General features: G+C 40.1%; 1 protein-coding gene across 1 annotated transcript in view; it reads right to left on the reverse strand.

The window, feature by feature from the left end:
- The window catches only part of VWA8 (von Willebrand factor A domain containing 8), a 315,962-nt gene that overhangs the window by 161,203 nt on the left and 130,623 nt on the right, over positions 1-24,136 (reverse strand). The window contains 3 exon segments of the mRNA XM_019650364.1: positions 4,540-4,566; positions 8,015-8,035; positions 12,207-12,283. Of these exon segments, the coding sequence (XP_019505909.1) occupies positions 4,540-4,566; positions 8,015-8,035; positions 12,207-12,283 (125 nt within the window).

Here is a 24,136-nt window from a genome sequence, read left to right on the forward strand (position 1 = left end):
GGCACTTAACAAATATCTGCTCCATATTTTAAAAAGAGGGATGATTATGAAAATACAATGAAGTGGTCATTTTTGCAAATGAGATATAAGCATAGCATTACTGAGAAATAAATGTTGTTGAAAGACATTTTCAAGTGAAGAAGTTGTTCATGGCAGCATCAAGAATATCATTTCCACAAGGCTTATTTTAAAATAACTCATGAAGTAAAGGTAAGGAACACTAATAATAATTATCACTAATGAAACAGAGAGTGGTACTTAGAGGCGATGCATACAAATGTGAGAATTAACCGTTTGCAAACATTCTGAGCTCTGCTGAACAGAAGCAGACCACCTTCCTACTCCTGCCTATAAAAGACAAATTATTTTGCCATGTTGGGAAACAAATTTCCCTAGGCCCTTAGACAGAAACAGGCATTATTCTAAGCAGTACTGGTATCCAACACAAAATAAGGAAGGCGCAAATTAGCTGTGATGACTGCAGTGAGAGTTAAAAAACAGCTCTGGCCTAAATCTGAGTCCTCCTAGCTTGGGCAATCTCTTAACTTCTTGAAGCCAAGATCACTCATCTCTACAGAGGGAATTAAAATAGAATATAAGAAGTATAGTAGAGTAACAAGGAAGGAAGAAAAAAGTGGAATGAAAAATAGTATTATTATATGTGCTCTGAATGCTTTGAGGGAAAAGTCCTTTTAGTAAGATAAGCCAAATATTACTTCTGCCAAAGTGACTGGAAGGACTCCAGCTCTTAAAATAGTTGTTTTGGAGGACAAATAGTTCATGGAGTAATCAATCACTCATCACTAATATGTCCAGATGCAAAATATCCTAACACACCACAGAAGGAAGGAGGACAGTGAAGGGACGATGCTTATGGAGGAAGTCTGCTGTGATGCCCTTTTGCTCTTCAGGGGTAGTTCCTGCTGGGAAGAGAAGGCAGAAACAGCCACAGCAAAACAGTCATCTGATGGAAGCTAAACATTTCCACACACTCAGTTTTCAAAATCTACTTGCCTTTACCACATCTCCTAATACTATTTTGACATTATTTAAAAAAAAATTCAAAGCCATGCTGATTGTCAAGTCTCTTAACAAACTCTGAAAGTCTTGTAAATTGTCTAGTCTTTAAAAAATAAGAAAAACACGTCTACTAAAATGGTATATTAAAAAACTGATCTATTGTCTTTACTCTGAAAACTAGCTTTCTGGCCTGGTAAATTTTAGGGACTCAAAATGACTTAATTTCTTTGTAGAAACTTCATTTATCCTTTCCCCGACAAAAAGAAGAAAGAAAAACGGTGTGCAGATTATTTTCCTTTTCCCCTATTAAAAAAATATTTTCTAATCAGTTTTTTAAAACAGGAATAGAAGAACGGAATGCAGATTAAAATATAAAGTTGAACGTGTCAGCTATCCCAGAATACACCCAGTTGCCCAGAGCCCACACCTTCTAGAAACGGCGGTGAGCTGGAGACAGCTGACGCTGCACAGAGCAAAGTCAGCATCTGGCTGTCTTTTCTGGTGCCTATTACATTTCTTGAACCCAAAATTAAATAAATGAGTGGTTTACAATAGCAACTGTTCTCCGTGCTTTATGAACCCTGGCAGGATATCCACTGTGGAGAGCCTCCGGAACGACGCTGGAAAGGTGCCATGTGCAGCCTTTTTAGCTTTTGCTGGTGGGCATCTCAACAACCACACCTTTTTAAGACATAAAACAGCTATGACATCTTGGGACTGAAAAGTTCTCTTTCCTTCTGGGCAATCCCTTCTGCTCTCTCAGGATGAATCTGAGGGTGTGGTTCATTTGACCTATTCTGTCATTTGAGTTTAGGTATTAGTGCTATTTATTTAAGGTCATCCAGAAAATCTCCAAAACCACCCCTAAAAGAAAAAAAAGGAAGTACTTAATACATAGATGAAACCTAAAAACAAGGGCATGTTTATAGACGCAAAAGACTGGAAACAGGCTACTGTCTATCAGTGTCACTCAAATGTTCAGCTGTTGGCGGCCGTCCTATTCCAAACCATCACTAGCCAAGTCCTTACAGCCCTCTAGTCCCTGAAATCGGTAATGCTTTACGGATCCATCCTACACTGGGCCATCCCATCCACCGGGTCTCCAGGACAGACAGAGATGCTGAAATGCCAGACCGTCTTGCTGCAAATCCCACGACAATTAGGAAGATAGTCATGGCTGCTAAACTCACCCACGTCTCTGAGATCTATGCCCCAACAAGTCTCCCCTGTACTCGCCATCTCAGGACCCCGTAAATACCTTTATACCATTTCTATTATGTGATGTTTCCTGTTTATTGAAGTGGCTGTTGCACATCTCCTCATTATGCCAGAAAGAGAGCTTTAGGACAGGAACGACCTTGTCTGTCGTGTTCGTCGCCGTTTTTCTCAAGGTGCTGGGGCTGTATACTCAGGGAGCTGATAAAGGTGTTGCAGATGCTGTTGGGGCCCCTCCCAGATGTCCTGGACCACAATACGCACCCGTCCCCTAGCAACTGCACCCGTCCCCCCAGGAGCCCCCAGCGTTGGCTTCTGAAAGCTCACAGCTGCACCCTGCTCCGGAGAACTGCCCTCCACCAATGGGAACTACCTCACCCAGAAGTGCCTGGGAGGTTAGAGGTTCCCCCTCACCCCTCCACTGGGGGGCGGCCCTTAGCCAATGCCGTAATGATATGGGAGCAGAAAGGCTGTCCGTCTTGCTCCAGGTGGGATAACTGAGTCTTGCCATTCAGGCTCCAGGCTTCTGTGAAGAGCCTGAGGCCAGGCTTCCCTGAACTCCTGCACTTCTCTCAAGTCTCAGCTAAAAGCTCTCCCTCTAAAGTCACACAGGCATTTCCATCTCTGGCTCTGCTTCTAGACGACACGACCTAGACATGTTACCATTTGGATGAATGAAAGAAGTTAACTGTAGGCACAATTCCTAGACTTTTCAGCAGTGCTCTGAATTCTTCTTGCGCCGGACATTACAGCTGTACCTCAGTCTACCTAACGGAGCTGTGAACCGGGAGACCCCAGTGAGACACAAACCTGCTCACCAAGTTTAAACACCTCACCCCACCGCCTTCTGCTCATGCCACTGCTGCCAACACCCGAAGAGCCTGCCTACAGCCGTGTGTCTCACTTAACGAGGAACAGAAGCTTCTAAAGCTCAACAACAACAACAAATTAGGTGTTAATGAATAAAAAGACTGTTGGGAAGTACATGGCACTGGCCCAGATACTTCCTCACTCTCTCTGTTTGCCCAGGGATGCTGGGAGACATGTGAAAGTGATGCGGATGGGGGAGGCCCCGAGCCTGAGGCACAGCGTGGGCTTGAGACAACTGTAAGGTTCAGTTTATTTTTATTACAACTAAAGATGAAGACTTTGAAAACCCCTCCACCCTTCAGAATGGCACTGATTTTATCATGGAAGTCAGTGCGAAATAATTTTCTCAACAAAAAATTTGCATTACAAGTTAAAAAAACAAGACAAAACAAAAGACTGAATGTCTACAAACTCAGTTGATAGCAGTGAGCGACCTGGAGAAGGGGAGATGAGATTGAGCAGTGGGTAGAGGGAACTTCGGCTATCACGATAAGTCGTGTTTTATTTCTGAAGGAAGAGTAGCATCAAATTTGAAAAAATAGTAACAGTGGTTAGCTCGGCGTGACAAATTTGGGTATGTGTTATGTATTTTGATTTACATTTTTTGGATTTTTAAAGTTTTTCTCAAACTAAAAAAAAATACGTAATACTTGAAAAAATGTAGCTATTCTCTAGCGGCAAGGGATATTAACAAAACTAAAAACAACAAAAAATACACACCGCGTCAGGGGTTCTCAAGCTTGTTTAGCTTGTGATTTAGGAAATAAAGATGAAAAAGAGTCTCCTGGAATCCTCCCCGTTCCCAAACAGCCTAGCGCAGGCTGCTTGCTGGTCTCTCCAGCTTCGGGGTTCTGGCGTCGGACACCCCACAACTACTCAGTGGGTGCACTGAGAACTGAAGCCTGGGAGCGACCCCACATCAAAGGCCACAGGAAACGCTTTGCTTCGTGTTTCTATGCGTTACCTGGGTGATGGAACAGACAACAGAGCTATTCAATGTACCGATAACAAACCTCAGGGGATGTGTGAGGACGAGCCAAAGGAAGTGTAATAATCTGGAGAAGTGGTCAAGAAAACAGAAAATGAAATTTAATCAGGATATTACTATTGAAAAAGGCAAAACTAGGGGCTACCTGGCCAAAGGAAAGTTAACCTGGGCAAGGATGGGAAATATGATGCTAGGATTTGAAAGTCAAGCTATTATCTATAGACTGAAATACAGAACGTAAGAACTGACTGGCCAACAGTCTTACCCCACGGCTAGCACTTTAGTGACGTACTATCTGAAGTACTGTCGTCACTAAAATACTATTCGATCAGCACAACCAAGCAGCACCGTGTGCCGTGGGTAGGGCAGAGCTGAAACCAGGCTGTATGAAGCCAGCTGTGTGACCTCAGGCAAGCTGTTTAACCTCTCTGTGCCTCAGTGTCCACCCCTGAGAAACAGAAGTGGTCACGGTCCTCATCTCATATAGAGTTGTAGTGAGCAGGGCTGCGTTACAACTTGGAAACAGTTTAGAACAGCGCCCAGCACAGAATAGCTGCTATGTACGTGCTTGTTAAATAAACAAAAATAATACAGGAACTTAAAAGGGATTTGGGGGGGTCATCCAGAGGAGAGTCAAGAACTATTACAAACCTAAAGAGCTCCACGGAAAAGTTCGAGGTGCTGGCGTAGCTCATTTTGTAAAACACGGGCAAGCAGACGGCATTCTTAGTGGGGAAACCGCTGTCCAGCTTTTCCAAATTCGTAATGGGGAAGGCGAGGCAGAAGGCCGCTAGTTCTCACTGCTCTTACCAGTGCTACAAGAATGTCCTGATGGCTCAATAACAATTTTCTTTCCTGAGACTTCAGAAAAGCTTTTAGTTTGTCTAGTTTCCACTGGGACTCTGTGGATTTCAAAATTTACAGTGTCACACTCGGTTTTCTTCAGCCTGAGGAAAGCCTTACAGGTTGAATTAGGCTTACAGGTTTGCTCAAGTATGTCATCCTTTACTCCAGGGTATTTGATTGGAAGAGGGTCAATGCTACCGTTCTACACTTCAGTTTACCTCATTTGATTTCACAAAGAAAAAGTATATAAAAATATGAAAGAGGAAAAGCAAGTGTTTTAACCATGACCATTTATCTATCTAATGCAGTACTGTAACCATCCCAGGGGGTAGAGCACTTAAATAATGCAGCCACAGGTCATACCTAAGTCAATAAGGGATCTTCCTTAATTCCAAAACAACCATCAGTGCCTCTGGCAGGGAGGGCTGATCAGAGCGGAGCTTGAGCCCGAAAGTCCAGATGGAATTAGCACACACTGAGTCATTTCAACACACACGCACTGGGAATCACAGAACCCGCCTCATGATGGGCAGGCTATATGTAAGAAAGTTACTGTTCTCTTTCCCCCTCATCCTCCATGCAGTTACCAAGGCTTCTAAAATTAGCCAGTTAAACCTATTTCAAATAAATCCTTTCTTTCCATTCTCACTGCCAGTATGTTCCTTCAGCCCCAACCATTTTATCTGGATTACTGCGAGCACCGCCTAGTGTTCTCTGCGATTCAAGTCCCATCTGGCTCTGATCTACCTGCAGACCGTGGTCCTCACGGCCTTTCTCGCTTTAACTCCATCACACTGCATTCGGGACAAAGCCCAGCGTCATGAAGCCCTACGAAGCTCCCATCTTCCGGCCTCCAGTTCCTCTCTGCATATACAGCCCACGCTACAGCGGCTGCCTCTCCCTTCCTGGTTTTCAGCCGGCCTTTTGTTTAATAAGCATAACGCCCCTTGCTCTGTTCTGCACTGAGAAAACTCCTGTTTATCCCGTAAGGCTCAGTGTGCGTGCCACCTTCTGCAGACATCTCCTGCCATATCACATACACACACTCGGGGCTGGGCACCTCTCCGCTAGGTTCCCACAGCTTTCATAGCCGATATCCAACACTGTGTCAGAAATGCTGGAAAGTCAGCAAGCACCTCTAAGTCAAGATTAAGGTCATCATCTGTACATTATCCGTGCCTAAAACGGCTACTGGCAAGCAACAGGAATCCACTAAATTAGATGAATAACTAATACATAAAAAATAAACCAAGACTCCTTGCCCTCAAAAAGCTCACTATTTAGTTGGGGAGGCAGGACTGGGGGAAGAGAAGGGGTGAGAGGAGGGAAATAAGATATAGAAATGAACTACTGATACATGCGAATCAGAGTGAGACGAGAAAGTGGGGTATGTAGCAGGAAACCAGTATTTACTAGTCTGCCTAAAAATTTAGGTGCCTAAAATGTGCCAGATACTGTGGTTGGTCCTTTGCACACAGTCTCATTCAGTTTTCACAATTACCCTGCAGGGTATTATTTCAATTTGATAGGTAAGGAAATTAGTTCTCAAGGAGTTCAGGGCCACACGTAAGTTAATAGTGAAGACACAACTTAATGTCTAAAATCCATGTTCTTTTTATCTTAGTCACAAATTCAGTCCTATGGAGTTTCAGAAAAGGGAACAGTTACACCCAGAAAAACAAATCAGAAAAGAGTCCATACAGAAATAACGATGGACCAAATCATAAAGGATTAGGGGAGAAGTAGAGTGCGTTTTAGATGCAAGGATAAAGACAGGCATGAATACAAGTTCATAACTTGTGAGCAGGACAGAGAATGGTTCAGTCTGGAATACACTGAGCAGACCCAAGGAAAACCCCTCTGAAAGTTGGGATTATACTGGGGGACCTGAGAACACTGTATTTACAATGGGCACCCCTGTTAGGAGAGTAACCAAGAGCACCGGTCATGCTAATGATTGAACCTGTGCCTGCATCTCCATACACGAGGAGCAGCAAATGAAAAAAACAAAAAAAACTGGTATCATGAGGATTTCAAAACCCTAAGGTAGTTCCAATTTTAATACAGAAGTGTACTTTTATCCAAGGAGGAAATACAGCTCCAGAAGTTGATATACTAAGTGTCCTCTTTAATGTCAAACTAACATAATATTGTGGAACAAAAAGTAACTAGATGCGGTTCACAGGTGTGAGCCATGCAGTCTCTTCTGCCTGAAATATGTAACATCAAAAGTAATGATGTCCATTAATCTTTTAAATTACCTAAATAATACCCTTAGGACAACATCTTGATTTCAGTTAAAGACATGAACTGCCCAGCTTGCTTATTTCATGAGATCTGATAATTATAAGATGGCCATTCATGTATGTTTGATGATGCTTTTACTTATCAAGATTATGTTTTTAATGGCTCATAACTAATTTTGTTGGAATGATATCCATAAACTAAAATGAGTGTGGCTGATTATTTAGATGGCAACATCACAAATCCATTAAAAAGAATCTAAAATAAATAAAGACCTTAAGTAGTTCACCCATTGATCAGAGAAGTCTAAACATTTTTTTCGACTGCTATTTTTAGCTCTTTAAAACTATGTTTCTCTAAAGCAATTTTATAGCTTAAATTTTATGGCAAATACAGCCCTAATGGCATATATAATAAAGAAAGAACTCTTCACATTGACATTAATGGGAATTCCATGTAATTAATAAAAATTCATTAACATGACATATTTTAAACAGAAATGGAGGCTTTTTACTTCCAACTTTACAAAATATCAAATATTGCCAAATAGAGATACCTACGGCCCCTGTTAAGTGAATGGATTTTTTTTTTTGGTAATACTATCATCAATCAATAATATAGCAATGGGTGTTATAACAAAAATTGTATAAACATATGGCTTTGAAATTTTATTACATTTTGAACTTAGAAATCCACAGATAATATATCTACACATTTATGTAACCAATGTCAGGATCACCACAAACATAAACAAGCAGTATCTACTGTTTTGCTATTTATAGATCATGGGTTACTTCACAACCAAAGGTTGGTGTAAAAGACAGTCCAGGCAGGAAGTACAGGGTGGAATCTCTAATCTAAATTTTTAAAATCATGTTGAATACGGCCTTCTTCTGGCCTGTTGAAAGACATTAAAATATGTACACCTGAAACCTATGTAACTTTACTAATAATTGTCACCCCAATAAACATTAAAAAAAGAGAAAGATATTAGAATGTAGAGATAAAAAATATACTAGAAATGACCCTATTTATTCCTCTTACTTAGAGATGAAAACACTGAGATCCAAAGAGAGATAGCCTCAAACACACATATAAATTGAAGGTTGAAAATCAATGATTTAAGCATTTATATGAAAAAAGAAAAAAAGTTTACTAAAGAACAACACATTCAACCCAAAGAAAACAAAAGGGAGGGTCTGATACAGATAAAATCAGAAATTATTGAAATAGAAAAGAAAAACACAAAAGAGATATTTAACAATGAAAAAGTCGGTTCCTTGAACAGACCCAATAATACTGATAATCTCCTGGCAAAGCTGATCATGTGAAAATGAGAGAGAAGGCAAAGAACCAAAAGTAGGAATAATCATGAAGATATCATTGACTGAGCCTAAGCCCATTAAAATATATTACAAACAACTTTATACCAATAACTAGAAGAGAAGGAATAATTCCCAGAAAAATGAGATGCATCAAAACTCTTTATAACTAACTATTAGAGATAATGAATCATAAGCAAAAGGCCTGTCTGTGCATGAGCGTGATGGTAACACACACCCAGGAATAATTATAAATACCAATTTAATTTCTTTGCCTCCTTTTTTGCTGATTGTTTTACAAACCTCCATAATCTATAATCAGAACTGACTGAGGTAGTCGAGCCTAATATATCTTTCTTTAAAAATATATTGTTGTCCGATACAAAGGAATGGAAAAATGGCCCCACTATACAAAGGGACTCTTATATAAAGTGACGTCCTTCTTTCTGGGGCATACATTTGAGAGCTGATGTCAACTTCTGAAGTCACTCTTAAGAGGAAACTGGTTTTCTGCTTGAGTCTTTTAAAATATAAAATTTAAATTCATTTGGTTTTGCTCTAAATTAACATTATACACTTAAGGTACATCAGTATATATATTCATTAAAACTTTCAAGTAATTATGTATTTTTAAGAACACCATTAAACACTAAAAACTAAACACAATGCAAATGAAATAAAACAGCACAAATTCTCCTGAGGAGGACAACTGCAGTGCTCATTTCAGCAGCACATATACTGAACAACTGCAGCGCTCACCGAGTCATCCTTAAAATGTAAAATATGCATCTTGCCCTGTGCCTTCTGGCTCAAAAACTGGAGATATATGATATTTTACAAATAAGTTATTCAGGTGAGAACTAGCAAACTATTTACATATTTTGATTCTTTCATTATTTTCCCCAAACTTCGTCCATGTAGGAAGAAAAACCGGCGGAAAAGTTTAAAGGTGAGAGAAAAAAGGAAGAGTTTTTCAGATTTAATGAACATGAAAGATGAAAATAATTACAATCAAGAAGTTTTTTACAGCTCCTTAAATAGAGATTATGTTTCTTATATCTCCCGTAATACTTAGCCCTATAATCTTGACATAGTAAATTCTTAAAAAAAAAAAAAAAGTTGAAACTACTAGGTTTTATAAGGCATCATTAATACAATGAAAAACCATGAGAAGATAAGGGAATAGGCTAGAAATTTTCTGAAACTATGGAGGTGACCTACGGAAGCTGAGATGACCTTAGATAAAATTTGCACATATGCTATTAAATTTTTCATGTTTTTATGTTATTGTAAATAGTATTTTTAAAACTTTATTTCCTTATTATCCATTTGAGTTTTTACATTGACCATTTATCCTATGATGCTGCTCAATTCACTTATAGCTCTGATGAGTTTTTCTTCTTCTTTTTTTGTAGATTTCTTAGGATTTCCTATACACACAATCATGTCAACTCTAAAAAGAGACCGTTTTACTTCTTCCACGTCAGCATGTATGCCATTTATTACTTTCTCTTGCCTTATTACTCTGGATGGGACCTCCAGCACGATGCTGAATATCCTTGCTTTTTCCAGAGTCATAGGAGGAAAGCATTTAGTTTTTCACCATTAAATATGTTGTAGGTTTTTTACAGATTTCTCCTATCAAGTTGAAAAAGTTTAAAGTTTAAATTGCATGCTGTCCTACTCCATCCCGCCTACGATGTGAATCATCCCTTCGTCCAGCCTACTCATTGCAGATGCTCTCTGGCTGTTGGTAACTTAGTAGCCATCTCAGTTTTCAGTATCCAGTGCTTGTATTCAAATAACCCTAATGCTACTTAATAATGGCCCCAAAGTGTAAGAATAGTGATGCTGGCAACTTGGATTGCCAAAGAGAAGTCATAAAATGCCTCCTTTAAGTGAATAGGGTATGTAGATATAGCAAAAATACACAGTATATTTAGAATTTAGTACGCTTCACAGTTTCAGACATCCACTGAGGGTTGGAACTTATCCCCCGTGGATAAGGGGGTACAAAGTATGTCTTTTTTACTCCAGCAGTTTTAAAGATTCTTCTCTTTCAATAGTCAACAATTTGATTATAAAGTACTTTGTCATGGTTTCCGGTCTATCCTGCTTGAGTTTCACTGAGCTTCCTGGATTGGTGACTTTATACTTTTCATCCAATTTTGGAATTTTCTCACCATTTATATCTTCAAATATTTTTCTGCTTTATTCTTTCTCCTTTCTTTTGAGTTTCCAATTGCTCATATATAAGACTGCTTTTTTCGGGTTGCCATTTCGTATGGTGAATACCTAATACTTCCCTCATTATATTCATGTTTTTTCTCTCTAAATGCATGAACATATTTACGGCACTGTATTATAGTCCTTGTCTGCTAATTCCATTGTTCACCATTTTGGAGTCTACTTCTATAACCAATTTTCATGTTTCTTTGTAAATCTAGTAATTTTCCATTCAGTGCTTGACATTATAAATGCTTTGATGTTGAATGTCTGGATTTTGTAGTCTTCCTTCATTCAATATTAGTTTGTTCAGCTAAGGAGTAATTTACTTTTGAATCAAGTTGATCTTTTCAAGGCATGTCTCCCCCTGATACTCATCCCTGTAATTTTTAAAGTCATTTTGAATGAGGAAAAACTTCCAAAATAATGTTAAGTAGCAAGCATCCTTGTTTCTTCAAGGCTAATTTTTAAACTTTGCAAGGGTATGTGTAGTAGTACTTATTCTATGGATAGATGGGTCCTTGTTCTACAGCACAGGCTTCATAAGGTGTCTTCTGAATACCAGGAGTGTTTCCTGAAGGCTCCTAACCATGTGGGAGATCTGACGGCGGGTCAGCTCACAGCCCTCCCGGTCGTTGTTCTTTTCCTGGTGTTTTGTCCCATTTTATAGTTCTTTACTGTGATAGGACCAATCTGGCACCAGTTAACCCTCCACAGCCAGAGGTGTAAATCCCAAGAGGGAGGTTTTGACCATCCTTCAGCTTTACTTTGGTTCTCTTCTCTTTCTTCTTTGGTCCATTAACTATGCCTTTTTTCTCCTACAATTTTCTTTTAAGAACACATCATTATTTAGGGAAAGGACCCAAACCAGAAAATAATTTTTGTAATTCCATCCAATGTTGTTTCTACTGCACACTATTTTTTATCTCTTGAGATTAAAACAATAACAATCTAAAAACAATCCATGTCTAGAAAATCTACTTGATTAAAAGCTATCTCTGAACCAGCATTCTGGGATAATCCACAAAGACAATCCACAAAGTGTTTTTAAGGAAGGCAAGGAGGCAAATAATTTATTTTTTCCATATTTTTGAGTTCCTTATCTCATACCTGAGATTCATATCATTTATTGTTTCTCCTTGTGAGCTATTTTAGCTTTCTGTTAGTGTGGAGTTAGCCTCTACACATTTTTCTTCTAATTTAAGAGCCTTTTTGTTGATGAAATCTGCTCCTGGAATATAATGTTCATCACTCTCTGCCCACAAAATATCTATTAATTCATGTTTATAAAGCATTAGTCACTTTAAAAATAAACTTTGCATGGTTGTATTACCTTTTAAGGAGAGATAAGAGCAAGAGGAGCAAAAATAAAATGGGTTTAAAAAATGGGCATTTAAGGAAGTAATTTAAATTATACAGGGGAAAAAGAAATAACTAAACCAGAACTTAAGTGGTTGTGGGTCTTTTCCTCTTACCTGTGGAGCTGGATATATTCGCGGGGTCGATTGAGCAGATGAAGAAATCTGTCGATAATCTTGTTTTTTCCTACACCCTGTAATTACACAAACAGAGACTTTGTCTGGGGGTAAAACAAACCAGAAGAATCTTTTACCAAACTCCATTTCTTCAAAGTTGTACTATTTTAGCTATTATTAATGAAAACCAAGCTAGCAAACATATACAGCCCATCTTCTGTGACATAGGGTATTTTTTTTAATTACTTCTAAATATATACACTAGTTCTAAACTCTTATTTGAAAGAAAATACACAAATACCTTGGTTTGCAAGCATAATTCGTTCCGGAAACAAACTACTCGAATTGCAAGACATCACTCATTTACCAAGTTAAAATGTATTATTAGGTGTGCAAAAGTAATAGCATACTCGTAATGGCAAAAACTGCTATTGCTTTGCACCAACCTAACAGAAATGTTTGCTCATCTTGCAGAACACTCACAAACCAAGTTACTCACAATCCAAGATTTTACTTGTACATAATTTTTACACTTCTACATCTTTTTTTTCTAATCTATTATTTTGACACCGAAGTGTCAACATTACAGCAGAATACTAACTATTTAAGACTTAAAGGATGGCATCAAAGGTGATCAAGCAAGTATAAAAACAGCGATGTTTCTAATCAGTCCTTCAGAAGTATGGTTTTCCGTTGCAGGAAGACATTACCGTACTTCTGTTGTAATCAAACACTCACTTCTTCTCCTTGTACCCCACTTTGTAGTCCTTTAAAACCTTGGAAACCTACTATTATAACCAGGGTTTAGTACGAAGTCTCAACTCTACATGCTTTTCCTACAAATGCTCATTTCCTCACCACATCCTGACGCTGAGCACCGCTGTCCTTTTGCAGAGGGCTGACTATTAAAAATGGAATCCACTCCCAAGCTAATTCCTCATTTTTAAATTTTCACTTAGAGGTAGACTATGATATTAATGGGATGTAAATCCTTTAACAAGTGATTTGTGTGGGAAGAACAGAAGTGGATAAAAAAGCTGAGATCTAGCAATAAATAACACATTGATTTCTTATACTGTGCCAGGCTCTATGCTAAGTATTTTCACATATTATTTCATTTAATTATCATAATAGTCCTATGAGACAGGTATTATGATTGTTCCAGCCTCACGAATCAAGAAACCCACGCTCAGAGAAATTAAGCAACAAGTTCACAGTTACACAGCTAGTCAGAGTGGAGCGGGGTTTCAAATCCAGGTCTGTCAGATTCTGATGTTTTTAGTCCCAACATAATTGGTTACATTTCTTTCAACTTGTAATTAATCCAGGTAACATGGCCTTGAATTATCTTTTTCCCCACTTCTAGGGATCCATCCTAAAAAAAAAAAAAATAACTAGGCAGATAAGGGAAAAGCTTGGTGTCCAGCAGCAAGGCCAAAGCCCAGTAAGGGGAAGCAGCATTATACTGGTATTTCTGCTACACACTCAAAAACCTTGTGAAGAGAGGCATGCTACAAGCACCGTGGATTGAAAGAGTATTCATGAAGCACCATCTTTGCCCTAACACTGAGGCAGTTCTTCTAAGATACACAAATTCTCAAAGGGAATATCAAAATTTGTCCCTCACGATTCTCAGGGAGGTGAGACATACAAGTATATGCTTGGGCCACAAAAGACAAGCTGCCAGTCTAGATCAACTGCTGTTAACTTATGGGATATAGGTTCCCATAGGCTCAGCATCTCTCTCTTCTCTTTGGTCCACTAAATATTCCACAAGATGGCAGACACAAGAGAGATTAGGGGAGAGGAGTGATCACCAACTACTTAAGGAGACAGAGGTACGAGGCATGCCCAGACAGGAACAGGCAATTAAGATCCATGTGCGCTCTTGAGTCAGGGAGAGACACAGTGATATCAACGTTTAAAAAGGTCAATATGGAAATAATATGCAAAATACACTGACAAGAGAAGGGATTGGTACCCAGGAGATCAATTATTTATTCATTCAACGTATAAATAATTATTTGTTCAGTGCTGGCATGTGTCAGGAGGGATAAGAGTGAACCAAAAAGATAAGGTTGTGCTCTTACGGAGCTTCCATTCCAGAAATGTGGAAACAGATTGAAAGGTAGATTAGAAAAAATAGGTAGAAGGGTAGCAACATGTAATTAGACAACTGAATAAATAAGAAAATTATTAAATAGTGGTAAGTTCTCCACAGAAAATTAAGATAGGGTGAGGTGACACTGACTGGGTGGCAACTTAATATGATTCATTATAGAGGAGAAGACCTCTCCTTAGGTAACTTAAGCTAAAATCTGAATAACAGGGACCAGTACTGTGAAGATTATGAAGAGACATTCCAAGAGAAGAGCTGCTACAGCTGGTGAGAAGCAAAGCTAAAACAGTAGGCAGGGTCCAGCTCTGGAAAAGTCTTGGAAACCACTTAGAAGAGTTTGGACCATTTCCTAAAAGCACCGAGAAGACACTGAGGTAAGGGAACAGCAGACTCAGGTTTTCAGTTTTGGAAAATCACTCTGGTAGAACGGTCTGGTAGAGAGCAAGCATGAAAGCAAAGGAAAGCAGTGTGGAAACTCCTTAAAAAACTCAGGCAGGAGACGATGGCAGAGTAAACAAAGGAACAGAGATAAACAGGTTTCAGGGACACTGAGGGAAGGGAACTAACAGGACGTGGTGATGGGCTGCATGTGACGCTAAGGAGACGGAGAAGTCCGCCTTGGTCCTGGGCAAGGGGGTGGAGGGTGGTCCATTCACTGACATGGGAAACAGGGGCGGAGGAGACAATTTGCTGGGTGGAGAGGGAATCATACTTTAAACAAAAAAGCAGTTTCATTTCGGACATGTCTGCTTGGAAGTGCCTGCCTCCCATACGTGCTCCTTCCTCTCCAATTCACTCCGCAAGGGCAGCCCTTCCTCTTGGACGCCTAGAAAGGGTCCTATTTGGTTTCTGCCTCTGACGCTCAGCAGGCCAGCCCACAATTCATTATTTTCCTAAAACAGAGAGCTCATCAGGTCATTTCTGACTTCATTTTTAAAGCTCTGATCATCACTTGGAGGAAATGTTAAAAGCATAACGAATTTCTATAAATATCCTGAAGTTACAGCCATCAGCTTATTCCAATCAGTTTTCACCTAGAACAGAAAAGCCTCAGGATTACTTTAATAACTGAATACATACATAAACGGTATCTTATTTTTCCACTATAAAAGTTATACACACTCATTTTTCTCACTGGGAAATTTAGAAAACAAAGCGCTACCCAATGTGCAACTGCTAAAACAAAGCTGCTATCATTTTTATTTTGTGGCTGTGCCTATCTATCTATACCTACTAGCCATTATTCCGAATGTGCAATTTGTATCCTTCAATAAAAGTTAGCGTGAAATAGTTTTCACATCATTACCGACTCTTAGTGAAGATAATATTTAGTGAGTGAAAATTTAAACGGGAGAAGGAACCTGTGGAGTGAGGGTTCCTAAAAGCTACAAACTGTCCCATGAGAAGGGCACTTGTCATTACTGTCCCTTTCTGCTCCTCAGCGCAGTGTCCTGGGAAGGACTGTCACAGACAAGGAGGCCCACGGCCGTCTGGCTGCAGGGTCAGGAGAACAGGGGCACGGAGAGCCCCCCAGACAGGAATCGCACGGGGGCAGGACGCACACGCGCTTCCAGCTTCTGAGGGAAAAGGTTAGGGGCCTCACGTGCATCGAAGGATCTGGGACTCTTATAACTTCCGCAGACTTACTATTTTAGTTGCCCTGTTTCCTTGGAGAGATTAGCAGCAAAAGAGGAAAAGGGCTTCCGGGCTTGTCTCCCTGGACAAGAAGAAAATGCAGAATGTGGGCAACTCTATCCATGTCCTGTGCAAGGGGGCGGGGGAGGAGGAAAGCGCTGATGAGGAACGAAAGCAGGCAGAGAGAATGAGGCTAGAGTGGCATTCGGGCTGAGGGGAACTGTTCTGGGACTTGAAAGTCGAAGGACCCCCTGCCAAAGCAGACAATTGCGAGCGTGCTCTGTCAGCCATTGCAAGTCTCCCTGAGACGTGCCCCTCACCAGGCAGCCGTCTCCAGAGCCTTTGCTCACACTGTTTGCTCTGACCAGAACAGCCCATCCTTCCCGTCCACCTCTCCCCTTCCGCTCGCCCCTCCGTGTTCCGAGGACATGTCCTGCTCCTCTGAGGCTTTGCCTGGCCCTCCCCTCAGCTTCTCTCCTTCAAATCTGAGGACCAGAATGGCTTCCTCCTTTGGGTCCCTAAACCACGGTCTCTGACACCACTCACCACCCTGTACTGTGGTGACATGTCAGCTGCCTCGGCAAGAAGACATGCTCCTTGAGGCCAGGACTGTCCCCATTCATGTGCCTGTCACGGGCAACTCATTTAGAACCTACAGGTGATAACTATTAAAAACTGAGGAAAGGAGGAAAGGAAAGGAAAGGGGAGTCACGTGACCTGCTTTTGCTAAAAGCGGTAGAAACGTCTTCCAGGAACACTGCGCTTCCTCTTTGCCAAAGAGGAAACCAACCTTTACAGGGCCCTCCGCTGTCCGCGGACACACGCTTTCAGCGCTTAATTACCTGAATCCTCATGTCAGTCGTGTGAGTGGGACGTGATGTACCTACTTTGGAGAGAAGCAAACTTAAGTGCTAAGGAGTGAAGAACCCTGCACACAACGGAGTTTGAAGGCAAATCCATTCTGACTCAACATATGGGGCTGTTTTCTGTTTCACCACATTGCAAAACAGAATGTCAGGAAACAGCCTCGCTGACCAGATTTGTACGCAAGTTTACGTGCTGATGTCATGGAGTCAAAGATCAGTGACTCCAGGCTTATTGAGCAGCCTGAAACGTGTCCGGGAACGCCCCGCATGGTCCCCGAGGCTCAGGAAGGGGCACAGGGAGACAGCCACGCTGGAGCTTTTCTTCTGTGGCAATATTTTACATGGACTCCGAGAGGCTGTCATTAGCTTTTCCTCGTGCTCTTGGCGCTGGCCTGGCTTTCGCCCTCCCCTCCAGTTCCCCCTAATTCTTTAATAACTTGCACAGAGTCAGAGCAGTTTGTATAGTATTTTGAGATGTTTTTGCATTTTTCTTCCTTAGAAAAACTGTTATGTGAATGTCATTAACAAATACCAAGTGCAGTCAAAAATAACAAAATAAACTCATAGAGTAAAATCATGAGAAATTGCAGCTGCTTTTCTTTAACCTGAACATTTACATCAAATATCAAACCTTCCAATATTTTGCTTAAAACCAGCCTGAAAATATGCTTACTATACCACTACTTAGGAGAGTTGGACTGTGATTCCTGCTTAACCTGTCAGGTGGAGTTTCTACTCCCATCTGAGCCTGGATTCGCCCATTTAAATTCAGAGGGCCTAGGACAGCTGACCTCTAACCGCTTTCTGATTCTAATATTCTTTAATCCTATAACAAAAGAAGAGATTGCTGTTACATGATCACTGAAATTTCTTATTTCCCTAATTCTCTCAGTGAACGTGCATTACTTATGTAACCAGAAAAAAAAATTTTAAACTGAATCATAGTAAAGGATCCGAAACATTTGCACAAATGGGCCCGTGTACCAACAAAGCCCACAAAGAGTACCCAGAAGTCAGAGAAGACACACATTTCGATGGCACTGCTGGTTTGCTCTAAAACCCACTTGCTCATAAAGCTTCCTGTCAAAGTTACAACCTCCTTTTCAAACAGGAATGATAAAACCCACAACCCTGCAACCTCCCTCTGGAATATTGTGTTGCTATAAATGGCAAAGATATACTTTGGAGTTGTCTGGTCGTTAGGTATGACCAAAGCAGCTGTGATAAATATTGTGGGGGAAAGAAATCAATGTGTCTGCAAAAACCAAATAGGAACTCAAAATAAACACAAGAAAAATATTCACTAAGAAACACTGGAGGGACCAAGTGCCTGGCAGAGAGGATGCGGCAAAACAGCAAAGAATTTCCAGACCGTAATTCTGATAAACTCACCGAGCAAGGGGTTTGAGAAGGGACACAAAGTAATACAAATAAAGATGAGAGTCACTGCGTTGGCTGAAACCAAGTACTTCCTAGCCTAGGCACTCCCTGGCTGCCGGGCTTAACAGAAGCATGGCACAATTAATTATCAAACTCCCTGCTGCCACTCCAGCTGGCAACACAGGGGAGAGCATTTCTGAACAAATCGTTCAGTCCCCCCACTGATACCAGACAACTGTGCAGGCGTAGCCACACGGGGAAGTTCTGATGCTGTTATGTAGCAATCTGCCAGGGCTCAGTTCAAATTGCTAATTAGCAAAATTCACACATTCTTTTATTTTGGCAATAAAATACCCACAGTATTTCAATATTAAATAATTCAACAAACATTTACTAAGCCTCTACCAACAGAAAACTAAGTTCCAGGTCATAATAAGCCCAAAATTAATAGATGGAATGAGATAGGAAGATTTATACAGAATTATATAGTAACAATGTGTATAGCGTCCTGCTTGGTTGGCATTCAATGCATGTTTACTGATTTTCATAGCGTATGAAATGTTTCAAAATTAAAGGCTATGAAAATTAGAAAATCAAGCATTTATTTCTAGCCTGGAAAAAATTAATATGGTTTAATTTCACTTTGTAAGTTAATCAAGAATTTAAATTAGTTTAATTAAATTTACTCTTAGAAATATTTCCTCATTGGAAGATTATCCATACTGGTATAATTCTGAATAAAGTGTTTATACTCATGAAAATGGGTCAGTAGCTCTCAGCATAAAGAGATCAGGACAGAATACCTTTTCTCTTTCAAAGGGATTGGGAGACACATTAATTAAGTGCAATGATCAAGCTTTGCTTGGATGCTGATTGGAACAAATCAACTGTAAAATGACACTTCAGGGAAAATTAAGGAAAACTGAAAACAGGCAGGGTATCAGAGTATATTAAGGGGTGATTATTATTAGAGATAATACTGAGATATTTATAACAAAAATGCATTACCTAAAAGATGTATGAAAAGATGACGTACTTAAAAAGTATTTGGGGAATAGATAAAACAAGATGGACAAAATGCTGATAATCGTTGAAACTAAGTAAGTGATGGGTAAAGGGAGTTCACTCTTTTTGTAGAGTAATTTAAAATTTTGTATAACAGAAAAATTGTAAGTGCCCTGTACTCTGTATGCAAAGCATTGTTCCTGGCCCATTATAGGCCCTCAGTGTGGTGCTATTATTTTTATTGTTGCTGCTGTTGTTATTACTAGTATAAGAATTAGGTGAGATGGTGAGAAAAAGCATGAGCTTTAGGGTCTACGTCCTAGCTCTGCCCTTAACTAGCTCTGTGACCCTGAGCAAATATTTTAACCTTGGTGAGCATCACTCTACTCATTAGTAAAAAGTGAAAGATAAACATTATTTACCTCACAGGGCTGCTGTAGAACTAAATGAGATGACAAAAAATGTACACTAGAAATTGTAAAACATACAAATATTACCATTTTTAATCTTTGTTTATAAGAAACTGATAATTCAAGTTATAGATAAAATAAAAAACGTGTAACAGGTTTAAAATAAATCTGAATCAAAATGGTGATACAATAATGTGGAATTTCAGAGGAAAACAAGATTACTTCCATTTGGGGAGACTAAGAAAGGTCTTCAGGGAGGAAAAACCAGCTACACTCTTGAAAACCGGCAGGGTTTTCGCAGGCGAGGATGAGGGGAAGCACTGTATGAAGCAAACACTGAAAAATGGTTGAGGGAGCAAACGGGATGGGATATGCAGGAAGGGTAAGAAACTGATTTGGAACAACTGGAACTACAAAAGTACTCTGGAGCTGGGTCGTCAGTCATTTGGAGCATCTCCCTATGTAAGATTTTATCTGATAGGCAAGGGGAAGCTACTTTCTTGGTTTTTTTTTTTCCCCTTTCTTTTTTTTTTAAACTTTATTGGGGAACAATGTGTTTTTCCAGGACCCATCAGGTCCAAGTCAAGTTGTTGTCCTCCAATCTAGTTGCGGGGTGGAGGGTGGTGGGCAGCCCACCATTCCATGCAGGAGTTGAACTGCCAAGCTTGTTGTTAAGAGCCCAAGCTCTGACCAACTGAGCCATCCAGCCACCCACTGGCAGCTCAGCTCAAGTCGTCCTCAATCTAGTTGCAGAGGGCGCAGCTCACTGGCCCATGTGGGAATCGAACTGGCAACCCTGTTGCTCAGAGCACATGCTCTAACCAACTGAGCCACTTGGCAGCCCCAGGGGAGCCACTTTCAACTTCTAGCAGGAAAATAAAATTAAGAGATGCTAAGATTTATTTCACTGCTGATAGATCAGAAATTACCATGGAATTGAAAGGAGTACCTAAAAAAACAGTACTGTAAAAACATGAAGCAAATGACAGGCTGGCATACAGAAGGCATCCTACATGAAAACCAGCCAGAGCTATGCTGTTATTTGATAAGGAAGGCATGATATATGATGGCAAGGGCAAAAAGTATGGACTGTGGGATACAAGAAGAGCTTACGTATAAAAACTCCACTGACTGCTATCATTTGGTAAAATAATATAAAGGCTGGTTTAAAGACAAGTTGACAAATATGGCAAAAAAACTGGACTATATTCATGTAGAAGTGACTGTGAATTATTAATTAGGCCTCATTAAATATAAATTAAATTTTGATGATTTGCTTTGAAATTTTGTCTAACATCAGAAATCAGGAAAAATCATTATATGTAGATGATTCAATATTCATTTCTTAAAACAAAATACTGCACATTTTAAAAATAATTCTCATGTAAGGGGTACCAGAGCATTTTAGAACACCACACTGCTAAAATATTTTTTCTGCAGATATCTGATCAAATGCAACTGCCTCTTAAAACACAAATATTCTTACCTAAGAAAAGAAGTTTATTCTTAGGGAGTTTTTAAACAACCACAAAAAATGCTGCTGTAGACTGATTCCATAACCCCAAATATTCACAAAAAATATTCTGCATATAGAACACAGCTCTACAAAAGCAAATATGATATGGAAATGGAAGGAAGGAAGGAAGAGAGGCAGGCTATTCTTGAGTAGAGCTAGGACACAAAAAGCACCACTGACTTGAAAATAAGTAGGCATTTCTCTTTTCCTACCCCTCTCAGTAAAGTTGACATAAATAGAAAGTTATGCTATGATTAAAAAACAAGCCAGGGCCGGCCGAGTGGCACGCTGGTTAGGAATTGGCTTGGGACGGCAGCTCTGAGCAGCAGGGCCCCGGTTCGGATCCCACATAAGAGCCAGTGACGCTGCGCCCTCTACAGCTAAGATGGTGAACAACAGCTCGACCTGGAGCTGGGCCGCCGTGAGTTGCCGGTGACGGCGTAGGCTGCAATGGGCTTGGCAGGCAGCGGGCGTGAGCTCTTGTGAGCTGCCATGAGAGGCCATCCAGTGGCCAGAGAGTGACTGCCTCAGCCGGGAAGAGCGCAATGATCACAATACCAACATGGGCCAGTGAAGCGACGTCTTCCACAACTAGACTGCAGAACAAAAGGACAGCAACTTGTCTGTTCCCCTTTCCTGATATCCCAGCGTTGTTCCTCTCCCCCAATTCCCCAATAAAATCTTAAAAAAACACAAAAAAACCCCAAACAATTCAGAATGAAATGACTAATTGCATGAAAGGTACATGTAATGTTATAGTAAGTAGAAAGCACTAATGTTATGATTACATGCAGCAGCATACAAAGCTGCTGTACAGTACACAGCATTATGTACCAGGAGACCGTCAAACGTGTAATTTCCAGGCACCCTATCCCTTTGGCTGACAGGCAGTAATTCTGCCTCACTTCCTGGGAAGCTGATGTACTGTGCCCTAAAATCCCACATAGAAAATTGAAAGGATTAAAAAATCAATTTTATTTCACCAGAAAAAAGCCCCACTTTATTTTGCCTATGAAAAGTGATGTTTATAGAATGGTTTTTAGCTTCCCAATAGAAACAGTTATGAAATCTCGTCTCATCTTGATAGAGTATTATATGGAAAGAAAAGATGGGATTAGGCTTAATGAAGATGATAAACCTTGAGATAGCTCAAAGTCAGCACATATTCTTAGTCTTTTTTAATTTCCTCATTGTAAGAACTGCCACTGGTAACAGAGCAATTTTTCAAAACATCTCTAAATTTACAACTTCAAGCGTTGGAAAGTTTCGTTCATGGGTTTCAGCCAGTTTCCACTTGGCAAACAGAAGGCTGGGTAGACTGCATCTATCTATAGACTTTATTGTATAATTATACTATAACCCACTGCTGGCTGCTCTGTCAGTATTTAACACCCAAAGTTTCACGTCTAATTGACTGCGTTTTGTCCTGAGTAGTCACCATGGAATGTTTTTGAAAGACAAAGAACAAGAAAGGAGCCAGACCAACTAATGGCTACAAAGTATACGTATTTTCAAAAAAATCATGTGATTAAAACAGGCATTTTCCCAGATGGTTGTCACTTTGCATTTGAGTGAAAACACCAGTGACACTTACCCCTGAGAGCTGGGAGTCAGCAGTCCCCAGCCTGTCAGCTGCATGTCACTTGTCTGTTTCTTTTTTTTGCTGTTTTGTTTCACAAGATGGAAATAAGGGGGCAGGTGAGAAGGTGCGTAACATATAAAGAGAGGTGCTGAAATACTCCTGAGAAATAAAGCGGAGTGTTTTCTCAACGCGATTAATGAAGGACCTGAATTACTATGATTGCAGAAGTACACACTGCCAGAAAAGGAATCTCCTAGATGATCAGGGCTCTGAGGGAAGCACACGGCAAGAGAGCCCGTAACGCCCTCCATCCTAAGCAAAGCACGTCTCTGTGGGATACCTGCTATCCATTTGCCAGTGATACCCCAGGGGCTTCATCCTGCCTCTACCGTGTAGCAAGGGAAGCAGTCCAGAGTCTAACCATAATGAACCTGGAGGGCATCGTGCTAAGTGAAATAAGCCAGACAGAGACAGACAGATACTGCATGGTATCACTCATACGAGGAATCTAAAAAACAGTCAAACAGACAGAGTAGAAAAGTAGTTGCGAGGGGCTGGGGGTTGAGGGAAATAGGGAGAGATTGGTCAGAAGGAACCAACTTCCACCTATAAGATGAACATGGTCTAAGGCTCTCATGTTCAACATGGTGACTACAGTTGGCAACACTGTATTATATAATTGAAACTTCAATGTTCTCAGGAAAAAAAGGTAAATATGTGAGGTGATGGATGTGTGAATTAACTAGATGGGAGGACTCCCATCTGTCACGGTGTATAATAATGTGTAATTATTAATGTATACATATACCAAACCATCATACTGTATACTTCAAATACATTATAATTTTGTCAATTATATCTCAATAAAGCTGTGGGAAAAAAGAGTCTAGAATCTTGCTCAGATCTTAACACTGATGTTAGCTTTGGAAAACAAGTTTGAAAGGAACTGAAATTGACCAGAGTACTCAAAAAGCTCTGTTTAGATTTTAACCAGCCACTTTGGTCTCATTTCCACTTCCAGACCTGGTAAATGTAAGCATGCATGAAGTTAGACCTCATTTAATTAGCTAACTACCAATTGGCACTTAATTATTACTAGATTTAATTAGTATTTTATATTCTGTCCTAGTGATAATGCCGGGAGGTCCTGATCCTATCAGTATATAACCATAGGTAGTTGAATGAGTCTCTTACCTATTTACTCTGTTAAGTAGGCACCCCCTAGAGTCTATCTAATTTACTTGTTTCCTTCACTAAACAGTTACAAATTTACAAAATGAGAAATTCAGTCAACTTATCTTGAAATCTCCTGAAAATGATCCAACTACCGTATTTGCCGGCGTATAAGACGACTGGGCGTATAAGACGACCCCCTAACATTTCCACTCAAAATACAGAGTTTGTTATATACTCGCCG

The sequence above is a fragment of the Hipposideros armiger genome, unplaced genomic scaffold (genome assembly GCF_001890085.2).
Source record: "Hipposideros armiger isolate ML-2016 unplaced genomic scaffold, ASM189008v1 scaffold_140, whole genome shotgun sequence".
Classification (NCBI taxonomy): Eukaryota; Metazoa; Chordata; class Mammalia; order Chiroptera; family Hipposideridae; genus Hipposideros; species Hipposideros armiger.